Source organism: Nothobranchius furzeri, chromosome 11 (assembly GCF_043380555.1).
Source record: "Nothobranchius furzeri strain GRZ-AD chromosome 11, NfurGRZ-RIMD1, whole genome shotgun sequence".
Classification (NCBI taxonomy): domain Eukaryota; kingdom Metazoa; phylum Chordata; class Actinopteri; order Cyprinodontiformes; family Nothobranchiidae; genus Nothobranchius; species Nothobranchius furzeri.
In genome coordinates this window covers 56724189-56741347 of record NC_091751.1, presented here as the reverse complement: position 1 = coordinate 56741347, position 17159 = coordinate 56724189, and the positions used below count along the sequence as shown (strand labels likewise).

The window sequence follows — 17159 nt, the reverse complement described above, 5'->3', positions numbered from 1 at the left end:
ATAACCCTGGAGACCCCAGCTAAGCAAGAGACACCTTTTGGCCACACCAGGAACATCTGAGGTTGATAAAGTTAAAAACATCAGTTGTAGGGGTGGCGCAAACTCACTGGGTTTTAAAGTGTTACAAAATGCAGGTTTCAATAGATACGTTTTGTTTCATTTATTTTGCCTAAATAGTTCCTAAAAATTGTCGATGAGATTTTTTGGGAGTTTGAAATCTTTAAAAATACTTTAATTTTACCATTTTATAGGTTTTGAACGTGCTTGAGTTTTTAATAAGTGCTTTCAAGTAGGAGTGCACTCAATAAATGACTGGTGATGCCAATCGCCCAACATTCAGCTGATTTGAGTCCCAAAGAGTAGATCCCCCCCTTTTAAACAGCAATAAAGTGCAAACAGATTTTCCATGCCAAATTTTTTACTTCTGGTCTTGAAATAAAATAAATTCTGGTAATTATAGTTCTTTAAGATAATGCAGATTATGCCAAAATTGATATTAGCAGGTCAGACCTGTGCAGAAATCAGCATCAGCCCTCGAAACACGAATCGGTGCATTTCTATTTGACTCTAGTTTTAGCACAATAACATTTACTTTTGCAAATAAAACAACGATTAACAAAAGGTGCTTTAATTTTAAAGGTGAAATGAACGAATTGTGGGGGAGTTTTGCAGAATTTATAAAAAATAAAATATAAAGCTGCGCCATATTATACTAAGACTGTCCTATTAGTTTTTAACTATCATTTTTCACTTATGCTTTAGTGAGTTATGAAGAAGGTCACAGATTTGAAAAAATGTTATGAATTTTTCAAAACAAAGCCCTGATCGTTTTATATTAATACCATAAATTCACATAGTTGAAACTGCAAAGGAACAAAAATGAAAGTTAGATAATTTAGTAATTTTTTACAATATACGAAAATAATGTAAATTTAAAAAAATCTGCGGAAACAACAAAATATGCAAAAGATGTTATTTTCCTGTAATTTTCTTTTTGATTATTTTTATTTTCGTCTAACTTACATTGCACTCATTTTTTAAATAAAAATAATGTATTCTTTACTGTGCGTTTTTAGGGAATTAATGACGTAAAAATAAAGCAGACAGGTCAGTTTTGTTGTTGCTCCAGAAGGGGAGGGGTGGGGAGGAGGACTTTGATTTGACGCAGTAACGTGTTGGGGCTGCTAGGGGGGGAGGTAAACAAGATGGCGACAACCTGAGAGGCAAGAGTAGCACGAATAGTGAGGAAATTTTTACTGATATTGTGTTATACTGAAGCGGAACGTTTGATTAATCGAGGACGAACACGTTAAAAGTATTTAAGCCTCACAAAGAAATAACCTTCATAAAGATTAAGGTAAGAGCCGGTTACTGTAGCTGCTTAGCTTGCTAGCTAGCAAATTGCATTGGAATCTGAGCGTCTCCGTTAGCCCGTGTTAGCTGGATCCTTCTGGTGAAATTTAAAGCTCGTTACGTTTTAGAACTGAGTTTGGTTTTATTATCAGACAAACACACTGCGATATAGTTGGATAATATCGCGCGTCTTCTTGTGAAGTTGGTTAATTGTAACGTCTGATGAAGCTTCTGCACATCATTCATCGTTAGCTACAGTTGTGTGACGACGTTTCGCTAGTCTCCCCGCACCCCCTCAGTTGGTCACCGGCCAAACAAGTTACTTTGGTTTTAAACTTTTCATGATTGTTCTAAAGGGGCACGCCGAATAAGTTGAAGTTAATACTGGAAAGCTAATTCATTCAGTCAAATTTTCTGCTAACCGCTAGCTCTAAGGTGTTCACACATTTTTGTTGTTTTTAGTTGTTTCCCCACGTTACTGTTAAACTACGGCTTATTAAGAAATACCCGAGGTTTTTTGTCCACATTTGAGCCCTTATACAAGAGGATTCTAGCTGTAATTCCTCAACCCTTTCTCAAGATGTGAATACCACCTATTTGAAAGCTCAGTTTTTGCATTTTAAGCCCAAACTCTTAAGCAAGTCCCTCAAATATGTTGTGATCAGCCAATTAAGTAGAAAACTTAACAAAACTGTGTCACAGTACTTTCTGACAAAGTTGTTTTTTTTGTTTGTATTAATGAAAAGGATCATGTTCCTGTGTCTGATCACAAGATGTTTACCCAGGTGTTTAAATATGTGTAAATAGATTTTTACTCAAATGTAATTTTGCAAAACAATCAGTGATTGTTCTGATAATTAAATATTTTTTTTTGCCCTTTTTCCTCAGACATCAGGCTGTAGAAACTGTAGTGACATGGAGGACACCTGAGGGCAGTTCAGCGTGGTGGACAGTTCAGTCGATCCCCTGGAGCCTGACTGACACCAGGGATTGGATTGATACTGCTGCATGCTTTGGTTGTCAATTTATGCCTGGATCCAATCCAACTATAAACACTTATGTGTCGGGTGGAAACTATGACATCCAGCAAGGACCTTTGACAGAAATGCTGTGCTGCAAGGCCTTGAAACAAGACTGGTTTCCTTTACCTAAAGTTGTATGGTATTAAACTATAAAACGATAGCCTAGACCGTCGGAAAAGAAAATAATAGTGTAGAATCCTTTTTTTTCCCATTTGAAGTTCTGTTTAGCTGCACTCATCAAAGACGTAGCTCATAATGCACAGTCTAAAGCACTAAATTAGCACTTGAGCCAATAGGTTCTGCACCTCTTTTAGTTTCTGTCTAAAATGAGCCCTAATTTTTACAGGTTTTAGATTTCTCTCTTACCTTTCGTCAGTTCTCAGGCTTTATTTCTCTCCTTCGCATTTTCCGCATTTTAAAACTTCTCTAATGGAAACCCTCGGTTCAGTGCTGAAAGGCTAACAGCAGATTACACCCCAGCAGCAATCATAGCCAGTTTTCAAACGTTTATTTTTTGCACGTAAGGCTTAGGCTGTGGTTGTAGAACCACCAGTCATGAGTGCCAGGGAGCTGCAGCATCTTGATTATCTAAATGAAAACGAACTTATGGAGATGGACACTTTCATTCACCGCATTGACTCTACAGAGGTGATCTATCAGCCACGGAGGAAGAGGGCAAAGCTGATTGGAAAGTATCTGATGGGAGATCTGCTAGGGGAAGGATCTTATGGCAAAGTGAAAGAAATGCTGGACTCGGAAACACTTTGTCGCAGGGCTGTGAAGATACTGAAGAAGAAAAAGCTTAGGAGGATTCCCAACGGAGAAGCCAATGTGAAAAAGTAAGTTGTTTTTATTTTTTTGTAAGCCTGTTATAGATTGTCATTCTTGGAAAAAAAAAAACTTGCAGCGCCGTAGCATCAGACCTACTACAAAGCTGGGTTATTAATTATTTTGAGTTAACACAGTTAAAAAATTAGGCTAACTTCTCTTCATATTGGTTTTTAAAACAGCACAACAATACAAACAACACTTCATGCTCAAATCATCACTTGAAAACATGATAATTTATTAATAGCTGCCTGGCAGACAACTAGCTTTATCACTGTTTTCCTGCTTGCTAGAATTGTTGTTTTAATCCCACAGCGCAAAAACATTTATTTCTGTGTCGCTTGCTTCCTGTTAAGAGAGAAAGGAGTTTTAATCACATTAGTATTGTTAAATATTACTCCAGCCTTTCGCTTTGGGCCTGTGCTAATTATAGTTGGCTTTAGAAAACTGTCAGAATGAGTTCACTCCGAGGGGAAGAAGATGTTTTTAGACCAAAATTCAAAACTGTAGCAGAATAATAGAACAGTGTGTGCTGTAATAGTCTTCAGGGGTTTTGTGGTGTCTTCTTTTTGTAAGAATATCCGACTAACTTTAAAGCTGCTTATTCTGTTTTTTCCTCTTGTAGTTGGATGCTAAAATGAGCTGGCAGCAGCTGTGCTCTCTGCTTGTCTTTAGTATTAGCATAAAAATACCACAGGTCATAATAAACTGTTCAAAGATTCACATAAAGTGTTAAGTATATCAGATAAATTTGATTCTAATGGACTAAATTCTATTTACAATAACTTGTTTCCCTGTTTTTGTGGTATGTCTTTTTTTGTTTGCTTTCAATTTAAACCCTAGTAAACTCTGAATAGTGTTGTGATAAAAGGTTGCATTTTACAGAGTACTCACCTATGGCTGATTATTTGACTGCATGAATATTCAACCTCCAAATCTAAAAACAATTAGACTAATTTCCTGCGTAATCAGAGAACCTGAGCAGTTTTGCAGAGAACTTATAAAGATCTGTCCATGAACGGGTGTAGCAGCTCCCTGCATCTCCATTCAACAGCTGTTTAGCATTCCTGTCAGCCCAAAAACTTCTTGCTTTTAGTGTTGCTTTTGAGATGGGCATGCTCATGCTGACATTGATTGTTCAATGCCACTTCTGTTGCTATGGTAACTTTTCAGGAATGCCTGTGTGGAATGTCGGGAACGTGCTTGGACACATGGCCTATGGAGCTTAGATTTAGGGTTTTAGGTTGTTTTGTGTTGCTGCTGCATGACAGTATCGCTGATTGTTGCACTCCTGTCAGCTCTGCAACCTGCAGGCTGTAAGTGCACAAGGTCCTTTAGTGCAAATTTGAACTCGGACTGCAGATGGACTGCAGTACTCACTGAGCCTTTGTGTCAGCACAGCCTCTATTTTATGAGCTTGTGTTATGGAGATGAGCTGTGGTCTGCATGCAGTGGCACACACACACACACACTAGCAGCACCTATGACGAGTCATCTTTCGTTGTTTAGTTGGCAAAATACACTTTACAGTTTGGAATAAGTAGTCACTTATTCGTCTGATAATGTTTTGATCATATTTATCATCTTCTGTGGCTAAAGAGGCTGTGACACACTGGAGCGGTGATGCAGCAGTAACTTGTGGGTTTGTATCAAAGCAAGAGGCGTATTAGACCCAATATATCTGTCAGTAGCAGGGTTGTGCTAACGGAAAGGGGCTGACAAGGCTCATCAGCTCCACGGTGACTATTACATGCAGAAAGACTCCAGTTTGTTTGTTCTTGTTCGCATGCGTGCACCCGTGCGTGCGTGTGTACGGATGTTTCAGCCACGCTTGGGCCTTAAAGTTTAATTTTAAGCACTGACACACACTTCTCTTAGAGCTCTGACCTGTTATTACTTCTTACAGTACATTATTTGTTGCAAAAGAAGCAAAATAAACATCAAATAAGGAAGTTTTAAATTGATGTTTCTACATTTTTCAAAAATAAAATATTAGTCCTTTTCACCATTTCTTTGCTAAATACGCAGCGATAATACAGCACTCATCAGTGAGCTTATGTATCCAATATGTAACTGATGGCTTCGGCTCACATTAGTCACTTTTAGTTATTATTTTAGTTTAAGTGAGGCACTGTTGATAATGTTGAGCGCCATTGTACACACTTGGAGAAGGTGAATGGCAAGGTAAGACGGTAAAATAACGGGAAGACTAAAACATTAAATTACTCAACAATTCAGTTTTCTCATATCTGCTCGTCACATCACACCAGTTAGTTTCTGCATGCCAAGCGTTCTCTCGTCATATGAAACAGACTGGGAGTAGCCCCTAAGCTGCAGCTCATCTTTGTTTCACATTAGACCGTTAATTACCGTGTGCCTTTGTGCATTAATGACTGTTGTGATTCACTCTTGTGGGTAAAGTAATTTGTTTGTCATGAGGTCGAACTTAGTGAAGTTTGAAATGTAGCCAAGAATCACCAGGAGAAAACACACACATCAAATGAATTTGCTGTCAGATTAATACAAAGCTGTGTGTCTCAAAGCAGCTTTGATGTCAGACCCAGCTGTGGTGGTTTTCATCGATGTGGTTATACTTGAGGAGCTTGCATCATTCCTGTGTGTCTGCACGAGTATTTTCAAATTGTCTTTTGCTCTATGGTTAGCTGGAAAAGACTCAAAAATTGGGATAAAATCAAAATTGGTTCCTTAACATAGTTGTGACGTTAATTTATCTTTATCCATCCAGTGTCATTAGTCTTTGTTGTTGACTTTATTAGAGATGCACCAAAAACACAATATTATGCACAGTTATCAAGTAGCAAAAAACAAATCTCAACATTTTTTTCTCTGTCCAGTAACTCACAGTCGCTCAATGATCATTTACACTAGGGCTGCAACTAACGATTATTTTCATAATCGATTAATCTGTCGATTATTTTTTTCGATTAATCGATTAATCGGTTTGTTATTGTTTAGCTATTTAACCTATACAAGTGATGAATACATTTCAGTTAAGAAAAAGAAAAACATAAGAGAATTGTGCAGTTGACTGCAATCTATTTTATTGCACATGAACACAGTCAGCGGTGTAAAATGAGCTAAACAGTGCAAAATATCAGTCTAGAATAATTTTTTGGCATCAAAATATAAGAGGTTTGTAAGTGGTATGCATTGCTGGGGGTGAGTGTCTTGTTTCCCATGTAGTTGTCCATCGTTGCTTGTTTTTTTCTGCATAAGAAACACAAATAAACTGAATTAAGTACACATATAAAATAAAGCAGCACACACACTACAACACTAAATCAATATTACATTATTTGAATTAATTAACAATATACAGTGATCATTTAATTTGACAAAAATGTGTTGTGAGGCGTTTTACGGCGTTAGATAGTAAAACAGCCTTTTAATAGTAAAAAAAAATACTTTCTGAATTTCTCCTTATTTAAAAATTGAAAGCGTACAACTATGCCGCGTTATATTCACCTGGACACAGCTCGTCTGTATATTTTTCACCGCGGAGTTGTCCTTTTTTGAATGAGGAACATAGTTATGGGTTTGTGCCGTTTTTCTCTTAACGAGAACATTCTTATAAACAGACGTGCTGAATTTGGCAAGCGCATGATTCACAACACGGAGGAGATTCACGATTGCATCTAGTCAATCAGAAGTAGAACACCGTAAACTGACGCGGAAAAAAAAACATGTTTAACATCCACTATAACGAACTCAGCTAACACTAAGTCCCAAATGTGATCTGCGTTAGCTTGTTTATTTTCTGTTACTTACCGGACATTCCTCTGCTGCATCAGCCCCCACGTTTTCGTCTCAAATGTTCACTTAGGGACGTCGTGCTTCCGTCGTGCCATGGTTTTTGCATATTTTGCAGGTCACCGGTCTTTTCAAGGCATGTAGTGAAGTGCTCCCATACTCGTGAGGTTTTTGTCCGGGGTTTCTCTTGTTTTGTCGCTTCTATTTTTCTTCCGTATTTCTTGTTGATCCGCCATCTCTCACAGCAAGATGAGCGTCAGTAACGTGATACGTCATGAAAACCGAGGGCACTTATTGGCTCATTTCTTCTTCTACGGCTCCACTGGTAGATCAGTGGCTCATTACTGCCACACACTGGCGGCAAATTTAACAGATTGTAACCGATGTCAGATTGTGGTAAAAAATAGACTTTATGCGGTAAAATATGATTATTAAACAACTAATCGATGACTAAAAAAGTTGTTAACTATTTTAATAATCGATTAAATCGATTAGTTGTTTCAGCTCTAAATTCAGCTCTGTAAATTTTACACTAATCTTCCATTTGAAAGTTTTTCCTTCCAGATTTGTAATTTTCAGGTTAATCAGAAATTGGAAGGGGAGTTGTGATATTTACAAAGGATGTGAGAAAATATCGATATGGTAATAAATCGTGATACTTTTTCCAGCGATATTATATCTATTTTCAAAAGCCGTGTATCGAAAATATGGTTATAGCAATAGATTGTGATATTTTTTCTAGCGATATTATCTCGATATTCGAAAAGCCATGTATCTAATTTTGGGAAGAATTTGCATGCAAACATTTGTGTATTTTCTTTTCGTACAATTCAAACGCCGACCACTAGTTGGCAGCAGTGTGTAATGGGTTTTGTTTCTACCAATGAAATGTAAATCCCTCTGTTATGTTCAGATACCTTATGGTATTTAAACATGTTAAGTATCAGTTTGGACTGTTTATTGAATTTTCCTACAATAAATTCAGTCTAAAAAATTGCTAATATCATCTGGCTGAATGTATCGCAATATATCATGATATATCGTCTCCCCTGTATCATGATACATATCGTATCGCCAGAATTTCACCAATACACATCCCTAATATTTAGTTTTTTGAGAAAAATCTGAATTTGATGGCATGTAAGAACTATGAAATTTAGTGCCTGTGCTTTAGCCAACATTATAGGATCAAACATCAAGGGCCCAACTCCTGCAGATTTTTTAAAATCTCTTTCCTTGTCTCCTTTTACAGGGAGATTCAGCTGCTAAGAAGACTTCAACACAAGAATGTGATTCAGTTAGTTGATGTGCTCTATAACGAAGAGAAGCAAAAAATATATCCTCACCGCTCTAAATGAATGAATTAAACTAACTGTACTGCTTGTGTACTTTTTTTTTGCGTATAATTATAAAAGACCTGTTCTGAATCTGCATTATTCTCCTTGACTCTTTCCCTACGTATATGGTAATGGAGTATTGTGTTTGTGGGATGCAAGAAATGCTGGACAGTGTCTCAGAGAAAAGGTTTCCAGTATTCCAAGCTCACGGGTAAGTCTTCTTTTCTTTTTTTTTTTTTTTTTTTGCTCCTTCTCCCCCTTCTAGTGTCTCGTACTCTGAGCCTCGGCTATATTTAGCCTGACACTTTGTGCTGTCCTAAGTTTAGATCAGAGTGTGCAGGGCCTGTACTGTTAAAATCACTGACTAGAGATTGTGTGAATGTCTGCTCTTTACTGGAAAGCTGCTGAAGTAACAACTGGTAACACTTGTGACCAAATATATTGCTTCTTCGTACAAGTCTTTCAACAAAGAGGCAGAACCATGCAATTAAGTAAGCAAGCATGCAGGAAAGACCCTGGAAAGACATGTTTACTGATGATCCTCATGGAAAAATGTTGACTTCTTGTAAACTAAGATCACTTAACTGTTCAAACTCAAGTAATTCAACCATAGAAATTTCAGCAATGTTCAGCACAGTGGAGAAAATTCTCCGTACTGCAGCTAAACAGTTTTAAGAAAGCCGCACATTTCTGAGGCTAATAGAAAATAGGTTAAAATTTGTGGAGGAGCATGAAGATTGGACTCCCATAAAGGGTGAAGGGTCCACCAGGATTGGAACATGTGTCGTCATTATGGCTGTGCCTTCAGTGCAAGGTGAATGTTGTTCTATTGGACGCTTTGGTGGTTCGGGTTTATGCTCAGCAACATATGACTCCAAAAACGAGATCAGCTGTTGACATAAACACATCAAATGACCTTTTTCATGTTCTGTCAATATCTCTGTTATTTAACTTCCTGTTGCAATGAACATAATCTGAAATGAAATGGTATACAATCTGACAGTTGAAGGTTTATTTTCTGAGTATTCACTTCGATTAGCGACCAAACATTTTCATGTTTTAATGTAAAATTCAAAGCTAGCAGCGTTAAAGCCAGTTGTATTGGTGTGTAATGTTTTCTTGTCTGGTTTTGTTTTAATTGTTGCCATTTCTTGCTTTTTGTAGGTACTTTTGCCAACTCATAGATGGCCTTGAATATTTGCACAGCCAGGGAATAGTTCACAAAGATATTAAACCAGGAAATCTGCTGCTGACCACAGACGGATCCCTTAAAATCTCTGACCTTGGAGTAGCAGAGGTAAGCTCAAGACCACATCAGAACACTATTATTTTATAGGCGGCAACAGCAACTCTTCAAAACAAGCTAGCTTTTAAATCCAAACACCGTCATCATCGTCTCTTGGCCACATCTGCATATACTGGAACCCACATTGCCAGCAGAAACGAGAGAGCGCTAAACACCAGTCGCTGTTTTCTACATCCAAACATCTTTTGTTGTCCCTGACTTCAAATGTTTTTCTTTTTAGACCAAGTTAAGGTGGTAGCAGCTGGCTGTTTCTCCTCATATTATTAAGCCGCAAACCTCTCACACCAGTGGTGGTGCGTGAGCTTGTAATGAGTGGAGGACCCAGGAAAATGCAGTGTTTGCTGGTTTTGGTTCGAGCCATGGTATTGGCTGAGATTTTTAGACAAATGCAAAAGAACCAATTTATTATTGGTTTTCTTTGTTTATTTTCCTCCACATTTTATTTATAGCAATACTATGTTAGAACATTGTTTAAGGCATACTGTGCAACTTTTTCAAATTTTAAAATCCTTTACTTGAGCCATTATGTGCTAAAATTACCCTTTATAGCATTAATAAAATGTCACTCAGACCCCCACCGCACTCTGTGGCCAGAATACCGCATTTGCAACTTCAGAGTGCCGGTCTGGTCAGTTGGACCTACAAAAAAACTGGAGCTGACATACCTGAAGCTGCAGTCTGTTTCCAACACATTTCCTGCAATCTTTAGATCGTGAACACAGCTGATTTATTTGATTTAGGTATGAACCGCCCCTGTAGACACTAATGAAGGCTGGGGAGACGTTTAGGCTGTTAAATGAAGGTGATAAAAAGACAAATGCGCATGAGGAGATAAGTTTCACTTTTGGTTCTACTAAACGGACACTAGGGGGCGCTAAAAGCAAGCCAAACTGTCAGGTTTGCCTTTAAAAGGCATGGATAAAGAAGTTTTAAACTAGCTTGTTTTGCATATTTGCCATTGTAGCTTTGAGTGTAATGACCTTGTTCGTGATATCCATTGTTTAAATTTTAATGGCGCTCGAATAAACTGGACTGTTTTTACTTTTCTATGTTTTTTTGTTGTTGTTTTTTGTTAAAATAGGATCAAATTCACTCTTAATTTGTAGCTTTCAATGTTTCTTATACATTGTAAAATCTATTTAGCCAAATGTGTTTTTTTCTTTTTACAATAACAGACCTCAGATTGTTAAAGTTTCTAAAATGTAACTAATCAAATGTTGTTTTTCCTCCAACTATGTCAGGCCCTTCATCCTTTTGCTGAGGATGACACGTGTCGCACTAGTCAGGGCTCGCCAGCCTTCCAGCCCCCAGAGATCGCTAATGGCCTGGACACCTTTTCAGGGTTTAAAGTGGACATCTGGTCTGCTGGAGTAACACTGTGAGTAACACACACCACGTCCTTAACCCTATTGTTCACCTTTGAGGTCTAACCCACTTCTGCTACTTCAAATTCAGATACAACATTACAACAAGTCTTTATCCTTTTGAGGGAGACAACATCTATAAGCTATTTGAGAACATCGGAAAAGGCGACTACACTATTCCTGAAGAGTGTGGACCCCTCCTGTCGGACCTGCTACGAGGTGGGTGTTCTGAGCAATCTAAGCAGATTTCGCCATCTTCTGGTATTTTCCTTATTTTGCTATTTGAAAATGGCACTGGATGAATTTCCAGACATCTACAGCCCGAGAGTGACTCAGATCTAGTGTGACCAGAAGGTGGCGCTCTGACATTAGGAGTCACTGTAGCTTCCCAACATGGGTGGCTTCCTCCTAACTGTAGAAATCCCTTTTGCTGCTGACGTGGTTTCCACTGATCTGAAGTGAGCAGCAGAATACTAAGCACTTCATCCCCAGCTTCTGACGAAGATGAATGCTGCAACATAGCCATCCTGAACATAATCACCTTTTTCTCATAGTGAATCAATCAAATTTCTTTTTAAAATAAAAATAGCCTCTTTTTAAAGTCAAGATTTCTGAAATAATTCTTATTATAATTTAAAAAACAGTAACTCTTCAATGATGGCTGAATTCTTGAGATGAAGTCCAAAATTTTGCCCCATTTTTATTCAACAGCAGCTCTTTTGAACCGTTTCTTTGTCCCAATGACTTAAGTGGTTAACAGAAAATAGAAGGTTGTTTTGAACCACACTTCTGCGAATGCGTGACGTCTGTCTTTGATGACGCAGCACCTGAGAGACAGTCGGTCCATAACTGCGTGGTCTAAAATAAGCCTGGCGCCACAAAAGGTGTCCTTCAGCAGCAGGCGCAGCACTACTATCAGCTCTTTGAATTCTGCTCTTTTCTGCCTGGTGGTTCGTGGCTCTGCCTTATCATACTGGCACCCTGCTGTTCGCATGAGTCCAGTCAATTTACAGTAGTTTATGGCCTTCACCCCAGATTGATGGACGTTCTGTTAAAGTCTCTGCTGGTAGCGCTCCCTCTCATCGTCGAGACCTCCCCTGTCTTTGTGGAAAAATAAACTAGGAGTAGACCAAGTAATTCCTAATCCTGTTTCATAATGTGTGTTTTTCAGGAATGCTTGAGTATGACCCTGCCAAGAGGTTTTCCATACAGAACATAAGGCAACACAAGTGAGTCAACATTCGGAGCACCTTTGTCAAATTAGATTTATAAATGTAGGAAACTGAAACATTGCTTTATTATTTGTAACTTACTAATGCCTCTTCAACCTAGCTGGGTGAGGAAGAAACACCCTCCATCTGAGCCCCCGGTACCCATTCCTGCCAGTGCAGAATGCAGGGACCCGTGGCGGAGTATGACGGTAGTCCCCTACCTGGAGGACCTACACGGCTACACAGAGGATGATGATGATGATGAGCTTTACGATGGAGAGGATGAGATCATTTACACTCAGGACTTCACAGTGCCAGGTAAGGGATGGCTTTAAGGTGTGGTTGACTGAAGAAAAAAAAAACATTTTTAAATGTTTAAAAAATATTTTAAAAATGTTTTTCATGCAGGCTGAACATGAAAATAGTCTCCTACACCTCTCGCATTAGCTTCTGATAGAAAATAGATGGTGAAAGTCTAGAATTAGAAAATTCTCACGTATCTACGTCACACTGTAAATTAGCATTCATGAACTCACTGATCTTGACTCACGATGGTGAAGGCTGTTCTTTAAACGTCTGGGAATCAGCAAGGGCATCTCAGCTGGTTTAAGCTAAGGTTAGCATTAGCAGCTTCACCACACAGCAGAAGCTCCTCCAGGCTTGTGGTATTTGTGCAGATAAAACATCCATTTTGCAAATCAGTGGTAGAGTCGCATTGCTGTGTCCAATCTGACGCGAGATGTCCAAATATCAGGAAATAAGGCTCCAAATCCTGCCATCTGAAGCTCAGCTGTCATGTGAGCAACTTTTAGGTCTGATAATGCACTGGCATATTTCTTCATTTAGACATTCAGACTGTTTTACAATTAACCCCTAATCTATTCGGAAACATGAAAACAACAAAGTCAACGAGTTCTGTCACTAAGTCTCATGGCTGAGCTTCATTCAGGCATGTAGAACAAGCTGCTGTCTGTCACTTTCTGTTTGTTTAGTTGGTAGTAAGCCGAGAGGATGCTATTAATTAACCGTGTGTGCAAACTCTGTAACCCATCAATGACAGATGCTGAGATGAACCGACTCCAACAGAATCGTTCAATATTTGATTACACTTGTTCCCCAACTCTGTTTTTATCCATTTCTCCCCCTTGAATTTAAATCCTTTAACTGTTGCTAGGCAACCGCCTGTAGTAATAAATGCAGCAGTCAGTGTCGGGTACCTAGAAGTAGTGCTCCATATAAAAAGCCCAAACGGAGCTGCAGAATGTGAATGGACAGGACTAAAAATAGTCCAGCTGGAATTAGTTATTTTTGGGGGGGGGTGCTATGAATGGTTCACTCCCACGCACGCAGATCATTGTTCCTCACAGGAGGAATGAACAACCCCCCTCCAATTTGCATTGTTGGCAGAAACAATCAGCATTTTCGTTGCGGATGCATTTATAGACTTTTCTTTGATTTTTAAGGGCAAGTGGTAGAAGAAGAGCTGCATCAGGGGAGCACAGACCCCAGTCTAGCTGTAGCCAAGCCAGTTTGTGTGAATGGGACAGAAGGAGGGTCTCTAAACAGCAAGACCAAAGCTGAACGCAGATCCTCGTCCTCATCCAACCCCTCACGTAAAGGACTCTCCACAGCCAGCAAAATCCGCAAGCTCTCCACCTGCAAGCAGCAATGACGCCCCACAACGTGGTCTCCTCCCAAGACAACAACCCACCTGGTGAGTGTGTGTGCTTCAGAGGATGCCTTCAAACAAATAGAAAAGGAAACTATTATGAATAAAGGGGTGGGGGATGAAAAGTGGAGTAGAATGAGGAGGAGGAGGAGGAGGAGTAGAAGAACAAAGCTGGGTTAGAGACAGGATCTGTGTTGATATGCAGCTCGCGGTGCTCTGACTCACCAGCACCACTTCTCAGGCAAACGCCGGAACGTTTTCATCTAAAGTCTCAAATCCACCTCTAGACGAGCCTGTCGAATCTCTCTTCAGTGGGCCGTCGGAGGCTCTTGCTCACATCAAGTGGGACAGATGTTTACTGCAAACATATAAAAAATTTGAAACAGTTGTTCCCCCTTTTTTGTTCTAGTTGCCACCCACCTCTGCTCTTTGTGACTTGCGCACACACACACAGCACTCTCAGCTAGTTTGGCATGGCACAGTGCATAAGAGACACTGTGAATTCATTTGTTCTGGCGATGACTCATCCTGACTCAGATAAAGTAGGTTGTGGGATGTTTGTCTCTTTCTCACCTTAGGGGTTGATTGTTTCCGGTTTAACGCCACGCATTAGAATTCGTGTGTTTAATGCCATCTCATGGACATCTGTTATGTCTTTTGTCTTTGTTCAGGTTTTTGGAGTCTGCTGACATTTATGTCCCCCACACCTCCCCAGACCACAGAGTCTTTGGACGATGAGGTGCAAGTGACCTGAAAGAGGAAGACAGCATAACATTTTTTTTTTTTGTTTGAGACTGAGGCACTTGCTGTGAAGATGGTTTTCATTTCCTGCAATATTTTGGTTCCTCTCAACTTGTGTCATCCACCTCCGTCCTCTGGTCCCCCAGACATCCCCTCTGTCGTCCTCATCAGATGGACGAGTGTTGCACCGGACGTTTTAGACATCATCCTGTCCCTCCACCACCTCCTTCTGTTTATTTGACTTCCTTTGTTTTTATGGATCCCTAATGGCAGTTTTTAATACACATTGTGATGTGTAAAACATTAAAGTGGAAAAACAACAACAGTTATGAATAATTCTGTTTAAATCTTCAGTGTGACTGCTTCTGATATTGTGACCACCAGTGTAAAAGCTGCATGCTGAAGAGCTGAAGGGAAAAGGGAAGTTTGGCTTGTGGAGCGACCAGCAGGATTGTTGACTCCCATTTAGGTTTTAGTTTCTTTTTTTCCAATGAGTAATTTTCTAAAAAAGAAAAAAAAAAGTTATTATTTATAAAGAACGTGTCCCAAACCGGCTGCTTTTGTTTTATTTCTGTTTGTTATTCAGTTTAAACCCCTTTTCATTTATTTTACAGACCCCTCACAAGGTCATGTCATCACGTCTCTTTGTAGTCGGTGCTTCGGCCCTGATAACTGCCTAGTGGTCTGTTTTTAGTGATGCTTTGCTGTACCGATCACATCCGCTGCCACCCGTACCCACTCCGCTCCGCTCTTACGCAGCCAGACCCATCATGAGCTCCTCACCGGGAATAGATCAGAGAGCAGGTGAGTCACAGCTGCAAGGTAGGGAAAGAGCGGCACTTCCCACGTCAGCAAGGTCAGCACAGAGACTCAAACGGGAGGATGGAGAAACGCCTCGCGGTAACGAGCTGAGAAATGTTTCTGTACTGATTAGTGAGTGAGAACACGAGGCTGAGCTGTTAACAGTTTCAGACTCCATGAATCACAACAGATGAGAAATAAGGCAGAGGGGGGAGGAGATAAGAAATAAGGCAGAGGGGGGAGGAGGCATTTTTTATTATTTAGAAAATAAAATACTTGCTGCAGTTTGTTCATCTGTCAAGGCTGCAGGTCTTTATTCATTTTACCATAAAGGGGGTGGTGCAACACAAAAGCCACTGGGTTTACCTTCTCGTTTCCCAGGTGAAACCATAGAGCACTCGACACTACAGCATTCATTTTAATGACCCTTTTTCAGTTAAACACTAGCTATTTTTAAATAGTTGCTTTGATGTGCTGCAAACTCAGTCGCTGCTGTTACTTTCCCTAAAAGAAAGATTTTAAATACAAAATATTAGAATTTTTGAAATCCAAGGATTTGAGACTTGCCTTTTTTGTCTACCTGCAAATTTGATGTTTATAAACAATGAGGTGTTTCACATGTGACATACTAAATACTCTGAATTTAATAGGACTCGGATCTTCAATCGTCATTGGCTGTCTCTTCTCCAATAGTGCATTTATTAATATTTAAATTTTTTTAAATGTGGTGAGATGACATTTAAAGCTTTTCTAATTTATTTTTCAGCCAGTACACAGGCTTTGGGGAGTTGTCCCTTTAACCTGGTGTATGGTGTTGGGAGTAACGCCGTTTAAATATAACGGCGTTCTTTTTTAGGTAACGGAATAATCTAATTACTTTTCCCACTGTTGCAACGCCGTTACCGTTACTGGGGACAGAAGGTTGTGCGTTACTATGTCCTTGTCGAACCTAGAGCAACAGCGTGAGGCTTTCTGACCGCCACACTTCAGCTGCAGCCAGGGAGAGAGAGGTGTCGGTAACGCACTTACAAACACGACTGGCCGGGTGGGCGGAGACCCTCACGGTCTCAGTCGCTGCATACTGTAGACACAACAGAGCAGTGATGGGAATAACGCTGTTTAAAATAACCACGTTAATCAAAAAATATATTCATTTCTTTCTGTAACGAGCAAACTAATTAATTACCGTCTTCTTTTAACAAAACGATCGTTTCTGTTACTGATAAGGAAATGAGTGTGTTAAGCAGCGCGGTGTGTTGAAGCTGTCATCAGCTGATCAGGAGCTAAAGAGGCAGATGTTTTCACCCAAGCGTATCACGGCCCGTGAAGAACGAGGAAGACGTGATGAATTTCTACCCGCAGAACGAATCTGCGGGTCTGCAGCCGTGTCCTTAGCGTGACAGCGGGATGTCCTGAAGGTCTGCTCACCTGTTCACCGCTCAGACGTCCTGATCTTCTACCTTCCTAGATCATCCAGCTGTAACCTGTTTCTGATCATGTCTTTAGTCCCGCTGTAACACTGATGCATCAGTCTCAGACGTCATGGAGCTCAGGTGTTATCAGAACTACCTGTGTGTGTTTACCACCCAGCTTCAGCTCTTCTGTGGTTGGGTCTGACCCAAATTAGTAAATGTAAGTCCTCCTTTAGGCTTGTGCCTCTTCTAGTGTCATTTTAAAGGATTTTATTTATTTATTTAACCGTTACTAGATTACCAGCAACAGAAATGCTGCTAAACACACAATTATGTGAAGCTGG

The 17159-nt window shown here is 39.8% G+C and overlaps 1 protein-coding gene and 1 long non-coding RNA gene across 2 annotated transcripts; one reads left to right on the top strand and one right to left on the bottom strand.

Annotated features, from left to right (window-relative positions):
* Positions 1-599: 599 nt before the first annotated feature.
* stk11 (serine/threonine kinase 11) lies at positions 600-14927 on the top strand. Its single transcript, XM_015957154.3, has 11 exons — positions 600-1357; positions 2242-3214; positions 8227-8310; positions 8433-8522; positions 9476-9608; positions 10859-10995; positions 11073-11200; positions 12153-12210; positions 12314-12510; positions 13656-13906; positions 14533-14927. Exons 2-10 carry the CDS (start codon positions 2931-2933, stop codon positions 13862-13864), a joined length of 1320 nt encoding a protein of 439 aa, XP_015812640.3. The 5' UTR covers positions 600-1357; positions 2242-2930; the 3' UTR covers positions 13865-13906; positions 14533-14927.
* Positions 13805-17017, bottom strand: LOC139073149 (uncharacterized). The gene is made up of 3 exons (XR_011521909.1): positions 16832-17017; positions 14087-14219; positions 13805-13932 (listed from the first exon to the last, which is right to left on the bottom strand). It is a non-coding gene; the product is annotated as an uncharacterized lncRNA (long non-coding RNA).
* Between the last annotated feature and the right edge of the window lie 142 nt (positions 17018-17159).

Excerpts from the sequence above, each read along its gene's own strand:
- stk11 (XM_015957154.3), top strand. The coding sequence starts at position 2,931 with ATGAGTGCCAGGGAGCTGCAGCATCTTGATTATCTAAATGAAAACGAA. Across the intron at positions 11,201-12,152 it reads CCTGTCGGACCTGCTACGAG|GAATGCTTGAGTATGACCCT; the intron begins GTGGGTGTTCTG and ends TGTGTTTTTCAG. Across the intron at positions 12,211-12,313 it reads CAGAACATAAGGCAACACAA|CTGGGTGAGGAAGAAACACC; the intron begins GTGAGTCAACAT and ends TCTTCAACCTAG.